Source organism: Mycteria americana, chromosome 16, assembly GCF_035582795.1.
Source record: "Mycteria americana isolate JAX WOST 10 ecotype Jacksonville Zoo and Gardens chromosome 16, USCA_MyAme_1.0, whole genome shotgun sequence".
NCBI classification, from domain to species: domain Eukaryota; kingdom Metazoa; phylum Chordata; class Aves; order Ciconiiformes; family Ciconiidae; genus Mycteria; species Mycteria americana.
The window spans coordinates 6807410-6821149 of record NC_134380.1 but is presented as its reverse complement, the minus strand read 5'-3'; the positions used below and the strand labels follow the sequence as shown (position 1 = coordinate 6821149).

Genomic DNA, 13740 nt, shown 5'->3' with positions numbered 1-13740 from the left:
TCAAATACAGAGTTTTAAATAAGCTACTGTAACAATATTGATGCTTCTATTAAAGACTGACAAAAAGAGCTCAAACCAAAGGCATCAGTAAGTAGTCCAGTATTTTGCAGTTTGCCTCATCAAACATTTTTGGCTTAGCAGAACATACACAAAAAAAAAAATTAAGAGAGCACTGACTTCTATTTCCAGTTCAACTACTGACTGACTGAGAGGTCTCAGGGAAGCCTTTCATTTTCCAAGTGTCTTCTGACTGTAAAAGGGGGATTATGCTTACTTACCGCATAGAAAGTTGAGAATTGAGAAGCGTGAAGCGCTGCATAGAAAGAAATACAAGTGCTGAGTACTATTACTCCACAGAAAAATAAAGAAAACTGGTTATTTTAAACAAGAAGTTTATTTAAACAACAAGACGCTTTACTTGAAGGGAAAACTATCTAGGATCATTTTTTTTTTTTTCCAGAGTAATTTACCCCTACTTAGACAGAGATTGCTCTACATGTAACAGCTACGTACAAAAAAGTTATAAAATTGTCCTTGGTTTTACAATGATAAAAGAAAAACATTGAAATTCTCCAATCAAACAAGGTATGCAAGGTTTTTGTTTTTAAACAGTGAGAGCAAAATAACTTACTGGAATATAAAGATAAAAGTAGAAGGAGCATGCCACTAACGGAGAAAAGGGCATTTTCACAGAACCAGTTTGTTTTCCCACCCCATCTCCATTAAATGTTGATCAAAACATACCATTGGCCATTTAGTTAAAAAAAATATGCATTATGTCTGTGCACATACACCAGTTACGTTATGTACAATATAAGGAATAGGAAAAAAAAAATCAGAGAGAGAAGAGAGGAAAACTATACTGCAGTAGTCAGGATGTGGCTGAACCAAGTCTCATTTTTCTAATTGTGAATGTGTTGCCTGTGGGAGCACAGTTCTGGAGAGGAAAGTAGCAGGTTCTTTTTCTGTGTGTGTTTTTTTTTTTAATAAACTCCTCCTGTTTGCTGCTGGAACACATCAATTGTATCTTCATCCTCCATTTCCAACTGTAGCAGAAAAGAGAAAAAAGGCTTTCAACTCTTCTCGGATATCTACTATAGGCTGGGTTGTTCTTATATTTCCTATCTTCACGTTTACTTTTTCTGCAACTTAACCAGACCAGCCCCGCTCCCCTCCGTCATCATCACGTTGTACATTTAACCTACTTCACTAACTCAAAGAAATTGCATGAGGGGAAAAAAATTGCTATTTGATAGCTGTTGTCCTAGAATGAATTCTAATATGTAACTTCAGGGTGCATTGTATGACTCCTATGGAAAAGATCTGCATTCATAATATTTTAATTCTGTTGCCTGCTTTGCCATTGCATCTTCTTTCTCCCACTTACTTCCTCAGTTTACCTCAGAACATTGCCACAATTCCACTTTGCTGCTGTCATTCAAATGTGCAAATGGCTTCAGCTACAGCACTAAAGAAAGCAGACTATAATTAAGGCCCCTAGCCCAACCAGGCAGTAAAACTGAGCATCAGCAAGCACAAAAAAATTAAAAACACTTTACATGTCAACAATGTAACAAACTGCCAGTGAGGAACAGCAATACTTCATTAATATAATTATTTTTTCACCATAATTTTTTCAGTTGATATTCCCGGGATGTTAATGTTACCTACTGACAAAACCTGTACCGAAATTGAAGGAGTTGCTATAACTAATGTAAGTTATATTTCTAAACAGTCTCAATTTCTGCTCCAGGAAATCAAACTGGTCTATGGCATTTACTGCAGCTATAAATAGACTGATCCTTAGCTTCGGCATAACATGGATGGAGAGAAAAGCACCCTGTTGCCTCAATTATCAGTATTCCAAGTTAAAAACTTGCATAGATTGTGGCCGTAAGAGGCACGTTCTTTGGAGCAACTGCTTAGAAAATACAGATCTACTATAAACCTTCTAAAAACAAGAGTCCCTTATTTCCCAACAAGTGGTTCTGAAAAGCATATAAAACTGTATCACTTGGAAAGGCTGATTAAACATAGCTATGTGGAGCAGTACAAAAAAATACTCAAGAGTCACAGTGAACCATTCTGTTCTTGGAATGGCCTTCGTTTTAACCAGTTACAAACGGACAACCCAAACTTCACAGTATTCATTAATTTTATGCCACTGAAATAGAGCTTCAAATTATAAACAACAGAAAATTACTTTTTGTATTACAAATGCAAGTTTGCAAACAAGATCTCTGATAAAATCCTGGCAAGGTTTTACAAAAAAAGAATCCATTGCTTCAGGAAAAACTCAATTCTTAACTTACCAATTCTTATCTTGGAGCCATCACTCAATAAAGTGACAGTTTTACAAGACTCACCATCTGTACACTGTACTTCATTTTCTTACTTTATTACTACAGTGATACAGACTTATTCAAAACACTGAAGAAGTTTTAGATTCCATTTCCAATAATTCTAAACTAGTTATACCAAAATAATGGTAAAAACCCATCAAGTTCTATCACTAATATATACAATTACACAAGTATTTTATATGAAACAGAAGCATCAACTCCTGAAGCAAATTTCAAACACAGTTCTTCAGTCTTGCTTCTGTTACTTACCTGTGCAGGTGTGTCTGTTTCATTAATTGGCTGCCCATCGAACCGGAATCTGATTTGCCTCATTGACAACCCCTGGGCAAAGAGAAGAAACACAAAGGGAAGTAAGTCTGGTGTAAAAGTACTCACTAGTTTTCTCTTGAACTTGTCACTGGAATTGCAGCATGACCATTAAAAGCCACCATTCATAATGCATTATATAGTTTCCTTACTCCCCTCATACACTGACTTTAAGGCAATTCACTGCAAACCTTGCAATCTGTTTTGTATTAAAAATTGCATTGTGTCCAATAACTAAGAGAAGCAACAGTGCCCCCACTGACTGTAAGTTAAAGCAATTTCTAGTACACAAGTCTCACCCCAAAGGCAAAGATCTTTATAGTGCTTTTTAATAATAATTCACTTAAAAATTAGATGCAACATTTTGGATAACAAATGTCAAACAGTAATATTCAATACTCCTTTTTATCTTGCCCAAAAGGAAAGGTATTCTAAAATATTTTTTCCAGAAATGCAACCACCATCTATAAGTGCAGCAGCAAAGAGTAGCCAATGGGAACTTTCTGACCTTGAATTCCTATTAACAAGAAATCAATGAAACAAAGTTTTTCCATGCACAGCTGGAACTTTGAAAAAAACTAAAGGACTCTTCTACTTCCAGAAAGCACTGAATAGTATTTATTAGCATTTCTACCACACAATAGTCATTTTGCTGACCTCTTCCATACCCAGAAGACTACTTCTCATTCTCCCTTCAGCCACCACATTCAAAAAGATAACTAAAGAGCAACAATCCCTTCTGCTAATAACATAAGCTTCAAATTCACAAGTTAGTTTTCAAAAGTAGTCTACAGCACACTACATTCTGCAAAGGAAGATGAATTAAGTTTGAGGGTACAACCAGAACCAAGAACCTTGGTGTCTATTTCTTTCCCAGCTCTACCTACCCCCTCTACAGAGTATCTAAAAATACAAGAAGTCTAGTTGGTTTTGAAGGAAATCCAAAGTATTGCACGGTGCTGCTTTGGCATCTCTGAATTAGGAAAGAAGCCTTCATTTAGCCATGCAAGAGCATATGTAACACACAAAAGAAAACTTAATGTAGTAATTATTTTTGAGAAGTTGATTTGTGAGGGAAAATATTTTAATAAAGAACACGAGTAAACTTTTTGGCAAGGCTTTATAGTTCACAGAAAAATGCCTTCTCTAGCGTGACTAAGATTCCACAGTATTCACTCAGAATATCACCTTGTTTAAGAAAACCATGTGGCTAAGCATCATGGCAGCAACACATTTTTGCACAGTAACATTTGGTTTGAGCCGTTTTCTCCGACATCGTGTTTCTTAAAATATGTATTTCTTATTCCAAAAGTGTTGGTTTTTTGAAGGTTCCTGACAACTTTGAGCTGAATAAATGCTAGCTGAAAACATATTGAAAAAAACCTGTACCTTAGTGAGATTAGTATCCACAAAAAATTAAGTGTTCCATGGATGATTTTTTCCCCATTTACAATAATCACAAATAGTCTTAATCTTCTAAACATATTATTCAAAGTTTAGTTACTTCCATTTTAGGTCAACTACATGCAACACATGATTTTCATTCTTTAAAGCTGCTGAATTCTCAACTATATGCAGCTTCCACCTCTCCAAAATTAAATCTCAAGTCCACAGCTTAAGGATTTTAAGATTGGGTATGTCTAGTTAGGAACACCAAAAAAATCTAACTTTTAGAAACACACAGAACAAATGCTTTTAAACAAAGTTCGAGAAGTAAGCACCTAAGAAATAAAATTTAAAGACAAGTCCATCTCCACAGAAATATCCTTTGGGTACCTATTAGCTTAAAACCAAAATCAGAAAAAATGTCTCCTATTCTAAAGATTTTTTTTTCCCTCCAATTGACACCTGGGGGGTTTTGCTGATTTTGTGTTGTTTGGTTTTGTTTTGTTTTTTAAGCAGAGTAGAAACTTAGGTGAAAAGTTTTAGAATCTTACTTTTCTTTGTTTCCAAGTAACTGAAGTACGAATGGTACTTCTAAAATCATCTTTCCCAGGACTTTACAGACAATTAACCAGTCCTCACACTCCCAAAAAGACAGATATAACTGCACTTTATGTTTGGAAAAAGCAATACACAGTGATTTGCATAATATAACATGAGTTTGTATGACAGAGGTAGGAAAAATGAGCTCACAGCTTCAAACATTCATTAATTTATCCCCAGAACACCCATACAAGAACATATTCACATGTTCAGTAAAAGCTGATTTTCCCTGTCTTTATTCTTATCACTATCCTATTGTGGCAGAGGGTAACCAGAGGTTTTACCACTCTGTATGTGAATTAGAGTTTGGTTTTCTTGGTGGTGAAATAGTTACCTCAATGTTTTATACTGATTTTATTGTATTTGATGGTATCACTGAATATTTGTGTTTAAAAACAACCTTCCCCAATTCCAAACATTTTTGTAGAGATGGAACTTTTTAAAGGCAGACAGTCATTAAAAAATCATGGACAAAATTTTCCTTATCAAAAGCTTCAGAAGAAAGTGTTAAATAGCATTACTCTTATAGACGCATTTTTAAAACTTGCAATAGCTGCCTGCAACCTAGTAGGTTGGCTGCAGTTGCCACTACCGTAGCAAAATACTTTTTTTTTTTGTCCCTCAGAGGATTCATTTGACAACTAGGCCACTAGAGAAAAAAACAAAGCTCATCATTAAATGTACAATCTTCTTCTCAAGCTAAACATTAGACACTTTCAAACCCTGAAATACTCATTGATATTCTCTCATCTCAATACAGTAATACTATGCTAATAAATCAGAAGTCTATGGCCAGACCAAGAAGTCACTCAGTTATAAATACCTCTGATTATCACTCAACTCTCTAACCTAAGTTCATACTGCAAGTTCCAGTCCTCCCTTTTCCAAACTGATATTTTTGAGCAGAAGAGTAACAGTTGCCTCCCAACAGCCTACATCTATAATGCAGATTTCACAAAAATAACAACAGATCTTTATTCTACCCATTTCCCATCATAACCCTCTCAGTCCACTCTATAACAGATCCTAAGAACAATACACTTTCCACAATACAATTCGTTTCTGTTAAGTCTTTATCATTTTGCATATTTACATAGTTTTAAGACTTTACTGTCTTCATCTATCTCTATGGAGATCACCTCTCCCCCAGACACCGGTTCTCCTGATGATCATACAAGAACCATACCTGTCGTTCACAATAGGCTTTCATTAGTTTACTAAGTGGTGTATGCCTCTTAATCTTAAACTGCACCACAGACCCATCTTGCCCTGCCACCTTCAGATTAATGTGGTCATTGTTTTCAGTCTTCACTCCTTCCTGTTCAGGAAATAAAAGAAAAAAAAAAAACCAATACTTTTTTATAAGGTATGAAACAAGAAGTTAACATTTTACCAAAGTGCAACAGGTCATTAAAAAGGAGGAAATAAAGATATTATAGCTGTTTACCAACTTGAAACTTTGAATTAGGAAATAAAGGTCAGTACTTTTTATTTGGGGGGGTAGGGGGAGCCACAGACACACACACAAAAAAACCCCAAACCCTACTAGTATTAGTTGTCATTCTTGAGATTGGTTAACATGCAAAGTAGCAATGAAGAGTTACTAGGCCATTTGTTTTACAATAAATTTTTTTAAAAAGTTACTTCTATCAAGGGCACAATAATACGCAACACTACTGTTCCCAATCAAAGGAATAAAATTATTTATGTCATAACTATGATCTCAACCACTAGCAAGTCTCTTTCCTACTGTATCTCAAACTTTTTCCTATCAGTTGAGGTACTTCTGAAGAAAACGTCAAGATACTTTAAAGGACTGTATTTGAAAAGGTGACAAAATCTGAAAAGAACTAATCTTTCTCCTTCAGAAAACGTTTAAGAAAAAACCCTCCTTAAGAAGCAGTCCGATCCTCTCGCTTCCATTAGAAGCCACACGCAGAAATTGCAGAAAACCAACTTTCAACTCCATTGGTCGTGTTCTGATCCAGAGTATCGCGGAGAGGCAAAGAGAAGATTCAACGCCACCCAGACCCTAGGCAGCGCCCGCTCCTGAGGTGCCCGGCAGCATTTGCATCTTTGTTTTCTTTGGAGAAGCGGCCCGAGGCCCGAGAAACGGCGAGGGTGTCGGATGGCCCCGGCCAGGGTGCGGGTCCCCGCCATGTGACAGATCCCCGCACGCCGCGCTCCAGGCCCCGGCACACCGCCCCGCCGCCGTTTATTATCTCCCGGCGCCTTCAAACTCAGTTTAAAAAGGCGGGGGGCGAGAAAAAGAGAAAAAAAAAAAATCCGGCGGCAGCGCGGCGTTCGCTGGCTGTGGGTTTTTTCGCTGTGGTTGTTTTCTAATTCCTGCCGTTGAAAGGCGAAGCTCCACGCGGCTCCCCTCCGCCCGCAGGAGCCCCCCCGGGCGGCCCCGCCCGCGGCCAGGGGAGCTGGGGCGAGAGGCAGCACAAAAGGGGCAGGAAGCGATGCCCGCCCGCCCCTCCTGCGGCGGAAAGGCCCCGGTGCGCTGCTGCCAGCACCGTATGGGAAGGGGCTGGCAAGTGCCCCAGCGAAAGGCTGGTTACGAGCGGGGATGCTGCGCCCGAGCCACCGCCAGCCACGCAGGGGAGGCCGGATCCGGCCCCGCGAGGAGGAGGAGGAGGAGGAGGAAGGCAACGGCAGCAACCGCCTCCGGACCTGCCTCTCTCCCTGAGGAGGGCGGGAAGGGAGTCCGGATTCGCCCCCCTCGGCCCCCCCCTTTCCCCGCCGCCCTCCCCGGGGATCCTCCGCCCGCCCCGGGAGGCTGCGGCCCCGGCCCCCCTCCCCCGGCGGGGCGGGAAGGCGGCCGCGGCCTGGGTGCGCAGGAAAATGGCGCGCAAAGCCGGCGCGGCGGAGCCGAGGCCGTTGGCTGGTCGGGCCGGGGCCGGGCCCGCGGCTGGGGCCTGGCCTCCCGCCGCCGCCTGAGGGGCGAAGTGAGGCGGCGGGAGCGAGGGAGGGAGGCGGAGGGGGCGGGAGGGCGCCTGCCTCACCTTGGGCTTCTCGTCGGCCATGGCGAGTCAGCGATGTCCGGGCCACTCCGAGCGCCTCACAAAGGGGGGGAAGAAACGACCGAGCGCGGCGGAGAAGAGAGGAGAGAGAGAGAGAGAGAGAGGGGAAGGCGGGGGGGGGAAGGGAGCGCGCACGCACTGCCGCGGGGCCGCGCCTTGCCCCCGTGCGTGCGCGCGCCCGCCCCGTCCGCCGGGCTCTCTCCCACCCCCCCCCCCGGCGCGGCCCCGCCGCCCATTGGGCCCCGGCGGACGGGGGGGGCGGGGACGGGGCGGGGACAGGCCGGGGGGAGGGAGCGCGCGCGCGCCCCGGCCGTTACATAACGCGGCGACGGGAGGTGGAGCGTGCGCGCGCCCTGGCCGCTGCCCGCGCTGCGTGCGCGCGCCCCGCCCCGCCCGCCCGCCGGGCGCAGCGGGCCCTGCCGTGCGGCGGGTATTGTCCTCCTCAAAATGGCCGCCGGGCCGCGGCGCCCAGCGCCCTTCCCCACCGCCTGGGAAGGGTCCTCTGCCGCCTGCCCCGGCCCACCAGCTTCGCGCTCCCCAGCCCGGCCTCTTCAGGGCCCCCTCAGTGCTGCCACCCCCTTGGCACCTCACCCAGGGGCCCTGCTGGCTGCCTTCGCTCTTGGGCCTGCTGCGCTGCCCCCACCGGCACCGTTCCTTGATGCTCCCCCACGGATGATGCCTCTGTGTTGTCCTCCTCTTGGGCCTCCTCAAGCCTGACACATTTTTCCCCACTACTCATGGCCCTCGCTGTTTTACGGATGACAGTGATACAGGCTGTGAGGTTTGAAAGCCATCCGCTGCGCTTCCAAGATCCCCAGCCTTCCTCCTGAGGAAGGCGAGGCGTGAGTTTGCCCTGAAACGCATGTAGTTTCTGCAGAGGGAACCGAGACCCCCTGTGCTTCTCTGCTGCATCTGAAAATTGCATCTTGAATATAATTAAAACAATTGTAGTCAAGGTTTACTTATATTCTTCAACAGGCTAAGGACATGATGCAGCACCTCAAAAATTATAATGCATAAATAAGAGGATATACTACTAATGATGTGATCAAGTTCATTCCAATGGTGGGGAGGAGGAAATTCTCAGTAACTCCAGGGAGTTCACTGAACAGGTTCCCACAAAACAATTTCTGAGGCTTTTTTCGTCAGCATTACACCTGCCGCCATCATTTGTCAACTGTTTCTCTACAGCACACAGGTGGAAAAGACACACCACAAAAATGACCCCTGTAAATACTTCAGGGATGGATTTACCAGGTGCTGCTCTGTGTGGTGAATACACTCTGGATGATGACGCAGAGGTGGCCATATGGTCACGCACATCCTCTGCTCCTGGCATGACAAAATCCAGGCCTGCATATAACGCACCTCCTGCACCATTTCAGGGAAGTTACAAGACGGGATTTGTCCAGAATAAACTACTCAAGTAGTGAAATACAAGCTGAAGAGAAGCTTAACTTATGAGCAAATACAGACTGCTTCTTACTGTGGATTCTGATCCCCCTCCTCTGCCTTTTGTCACATTACTTCACATCCCGGTACCTCCCTTCTGAGCGTGGACTCATGGGGAGTTTTTTGTTTTATTGCAATTGTCTGGAAATTGAAGAAGAAGACGGGAAGCTGAAGCTGAACCTTTACCCGAGTCCACAGCTGAGAAAATAACACAGCCACAACCCTTCCTGAGGCAGTGAAGATGGCCCGTGCAGCCAGCTGAGGTTCTACAAAACACAGGCAGTGAAGTCTTTTACCGTCTCCTTGTAGACTAGGCTCCCATATATTGTAAAATTTTCCCTCTGCTTCAGTACTCTGAAAGATTAAATCTCATCTAAAATCTCATAGAACCTTTTAGTTTTAGTATTTTACTCCTCCTCAAGAGTCTTTATGAGTCAGTTCTGGAAAAATCAGAGGCACTGGAAGAGCTCAGTCTGACCCAGGAAGGCAACTGAGATGCTGTTTTAAATTGTATCTGAGACGCAAACTGATACTCCTTTGAGCTGTAGTTTCCACTCCTACCTGTGTCATTTTCCTTGATTTATCATCAAAAGACTGTTCCAATTAGTCTATCCTGCCTGTTTTCCTTGCATTTAATTACTCATGTTATTATTTTTTTATTTATTTAAGCTACTGTGAGGCAAGAAGCACCTGTGGCTAGAGAAAACAACATGCTTCTGTACAGATCCTCCTTGCACAGTCTGACTGTGTATCAGTCTCCTACAATCTCCCTTCATCTTTTCTTTTAGCTCTGAAGAGCAATGGGCAATGCCATTTGGACCTTCTGAAGTCCATTATCACCACTAAGAAGCAGGACTATACCTGAGAACAAGGAAATAAAGCATCTTAAAACCCACTCAATTCTTCTACTTAGTGCACAGCCTTTTAAAGGAGACTCAAAACACACGGGGTACTTTACAGAACAAAAGACAAGCGCAGTTTCCCAAAGGACCTTAAGTTCTATTTTTGGAAATGATGCAACGTCACAGAGAAGCCACTGCTGTGAGGAAGGGTGTCACAAGACTGATGTTGCTCGATGGTCCTGTTTTATTTTGCTCTCCCCGCTTCTTCCCCCTCCCTCTTTGAAGACCTCTGTGCTGCAGGTCCAGGAGGAGGATTTCTTTGGGAGGTGGGATGAAACTGGTCAAGGCCTGAGAGCAGCTTGAAAGAACTGAATGCAGGAATGGTATCAAGTGAGACATAATTAAGGCCGGCATCACAAATAGAAGAAATGTGCTTAAATGGAGACATGAAAATAGGCTGGACTTTATGAGAACATATGCAACTTTGTTACCACTGCAGAAGTTATATGTGCTCAAAAAAGCTGAAAACTGTTTCAGCTACACCACCATTGGTCTTGCTACCCATTACACAGATTCCCAACCACAGAACAGGTTTCTACAAACCTCTTATTTACATGGCTTTTCTTCTAATATAGCAACAGAGGAAACTCACATTATACAGGAGATCCAGTGGCGCTAACAATAAACAGAGTGCTAAAACCCACAAAGATAACTGGCTAGACAGCAGCACTGAGAGCGAGCGGCACGGGAGAAGCCACACTGGGGCTACAAAGGACCCAGTCCTGCAGGGTCCAGGCTGCAGCAGAGGGGGGCAAAGGCAAAGCTTTTTGTCTCTCTGAGCTCCTCCTCTTCAATGCATGGAGTTGAAGGGCAGCGAATGGGGAAGTGTCACAGTGAGAATTCCAGAGAAATTCCATCTCTGGAAAGAAAATTCCACGTGTTGTTTCCTAAAATATTTCCATGCCTTGTTTCATTCTTGAACAGCAGTTTTATAAGGAAGAAATATGCCATATCTAGATCTTGCAGAGCTCTTGGGTTTAATTCTCCACCATCTTCTGAAGAGGGCAGTGACTACAGGCGTTCAACATACGTTCCCTTTCACACTGAGATTTTAAGACATTAAGACAGACACTACAAGCAGAGTAGCACAAGTGTGTGCTACTGCACATTACCAAGCATAAGCCTACAAAAGTAACACCACCCCTTCAAAACTGTGTGTTATTTTGCAATTAGTTCAGTGCAAGAAAAGAAAGCAGTTATTTGAAGGTGTAAGCAAGTGAGTACGGCTGAACCTGCCTTCTCAGCCTGGACTCTGAAGGTCTGAGTGGCTTATTCAGGCTTTGTTCTTAATTCATACTAGTTTAGTACCAGGAATAGAAAATATATTTTGCCTGGGGCACTGCCTGTTCTGTGCCTTCTCTCTTCCTGATGCTGATCATTCCCTCTGTTCCCCAGGTCATGAAATAGCTTTCAAACCTCTGATTTTGCAACTTAGTAATTCCCTTCCTCATCAGGCCTTGATTTTTTTGCCTTTTTTTTTTCCTTTTCTTTTTCCCCTGACTGGAAAGCACTAACACAGTTTCTCTTTGCCTTTGTCTTTCTCGCTGGATGCAGAGCCTGCACTCCAAAGCCTTTTTGAACAATATGAAATTCCATGCTGACATGGTGGTTCCCAATTCTGCTTAATTACATCAACTGGACAGGGACAGAAGCCTTTTTGCAAGGCATGCAGAAAGGTCTCTCTTCTAGGTATGTGCAGACCTCCAGCCAATGTTCAAAGGAGGACTAAGAAATTTCAAGTTTTCATACTAAAACTCACCTTTCGCAAGATGACTTCCCCAGGAACCGGCCACCTTTCTTATCAGTTCAAGAGCATCAGACGCTGCAGATGTGAAAAGCCACTTACGCTTTTAGTGAGTGAGCAAAGTGGACTGTACATGCCAAGAGACAGCAGGAGAGGATCAAAGAGTTCCTGGACCAGCTTTTAGTGTCTCTACACAGGACAGATCCTGGAGCAGAAGAGGACGCTGTCCCACACCTAGATCACCACCTCAGTAATCAACACTTCTCTCTCCATGCTGATGAAGAGAAAATAAAACCAGTGAGACTGACGGGCACTCTCCAGGGTCGTCAGGCCTTGCAATATAGTTGGTAAAGGCTGACCACCTGCCTTTTGGGTGCCTCTCCCTGCAGGTAGGGCTGTGGTTCCCTACAGAGTGGTCCACAGAGACAAGTGTTACATGTGGAAAAGGTTAAAAGGAAAGCAAGAGAAATACATATGGCACAGCAAAAGAACACAGGGACGTTCCAGGCACTTGAGTGTCCCTAGGAAAGCCTCAGGTAGCAAGTTCTGCTATCACGGTTGATACTCAAATGAGCTCATGTGGAGAGAACTCCTTAGCGTCACTACATGGAAAACAAATAGTGACTCCCATCCTTCTAACAAGGATCTCACTTGGTAGGCAAGTCTCAGATTTCCATTAAGAGAGACAGCCAGCTTTAAAGTAATTATGCATTTTAGTTCATTAGTAGCTTTTAATTACAATGCCTATAGAAGCAGCGGGCTCTGTTTTTCCTCTGGCGCACTGACTGATAAGCCATTAGAAGTCTCCTTCTACCAGTCACAACAAACTGATGCAGTTACAGAAGCAGCACCTCACCCTTGAAGAATGGTGACAGAAGACCTCTTACTGCTGGGTTTTCAGACATCCAGTCCTGATTTGTATCCAGAGCCATTTTAGTAACGTGTGGAAGGATATTTTAGATCTAGATATCAGCACTAATATCCTCAAAAGTCTGCAGCATAGAGCAGCACCATTTTGTAAGATAGTAGATTAATTTGACTTGGTACAACAGATTCAAACACATACACATCCCCCAATTCCCTGAAAATACAGGACTCCTACCCACAGTAAAGGATGAGCTTTCTTAAAACTGATGAATCTTAAGTTTCTCAAGCAGGTTTCTGAAGATTTAGTTTAAGTTCTTCTACCCTGCAACAAGCCATTCCTCCTGACTGACAGACCTGAATAGACACCACTTCCTTTCCTCAGCACGACCGCGGTCACAACATGCTCTCACCGAAGATAACTGCTAGCTTTATTTTTATTGGGAATGATGGATGCAGTAGCCAATAAAGTAAAAAAAAGGCAATTTAGCAGTGGAGTGTTGCAGCATTTGTCATAAGAGGACAGCAAATGATTTAAGCTATCTTGAAAAATTAATTCTTAGTGAGCTTCTCTGAAAAGCACCAGTCTGAGAGGGATCGGCTTCTGTGAGTTCAGCAAGAGAGCATCGTTAATATTTTTCTTAAAAAGTGTATCACTGAACAAGTTTGTTACTGTGAGGAATGGGCAAAAAGTGAGGAGTATGCAGAGACAGGAAGGAGAGCAGAATGGAAGGAAAGAAGCAGTGTGTGGTTAGTGTTTTATCACACCAACTTATTAACGGATACTCAAGTTCAATTCCTTCAGTACATGAGCTCCCAGAGTTAACAGAAAGTTGATTAGGCAGTCTCCAGCAGTGTCCGCAGGCAAACTCTGCCCAGTCTCTAGGGGGTATTAACTCCCACCCCGACCCCTGCCAGGCAGAGAAGGGAAAAGGTCTCATGACCCTGAGTAAGTGAATAAGGCGGAGGTGCACAGCAAAGTTCCTCCTGACACCTGCCAGCATGGCTCCCCGACCTGCTGTGATCGATCTAATGCTTCATTACAAGTCCTCCTCCCTTCTGCAGGCAACCCACTGGAGCCATAACGTACATAATTT

At 43.6% G+C, this 13740-nt stretch overlaps 1 protein-coding gene across 4 annotated transcripts; it reads right to left on the bottom strand.

Moving 5' to 3' along the window:
- Nucleotides 1-375: 375 nt before the first annotated feature.
- On the bottom strand, nucleotides 376-7887 carry SUMO2 (small ubiquitin like modifier 2). Of its 4 annotated transcripts, none has more exons than XM_075518622.1 (4): nucleotides 7664-7881; nucleotides 5842-5973; nucleotides 2613-2684; nucleotides 376-1046 (listed from the first exon to the last, which is right to left on the bottom strand). In XM_075518622.1, exons 1-4 carry the CDS (start codon nucleotides 7682-7684, stop codon nucleotides 984-986), a joined length of 288 nt encoding a protein of 95 aa, XP_075374737.1. In that variant the 5' UTR covers nucleotides 7685-7881; the 3' UTR covers nucleotides 376-983. The 4 variants fall into 4 exon arrangements, with proteins under 4 accessions (XP_075374737.1, XP_075374739.1, XP_075374741.1 ...); XM_075518624.1 differs by lacking the exon at nucleotides 7664-7881 and adding an exon at nucleotides 6613-6752; XM_075518626.1 differs by having other exon boundaries at nucleotides 961-1468; nucleotides 7664-7886.
- Between the last annotated feature and the right edge of the window lie 5853 nt (nucleotides 7888-13740).

Coding starts and splice junctions, on each gene's coding strand:
- SUMO2 (XM_075518622.1), bottom strand. CDS start 7,684: ATGGCCGACGAGAAGCCCAAG. Junction 5,974..7,663: donor TGGCCGACGAGAAGCCCAAG/GTGAGGCAGGCG, acceptor TTTCCTGAACAG/GAAGGAGTGAAGACTGAAAA. Junction 1,047..2,612: donor AAACAGACACACCTGCACAG/GTAAGTAACAGA, acceptor TTTCTGCTACAG/TTGGAAATGGAGGATGAAGA.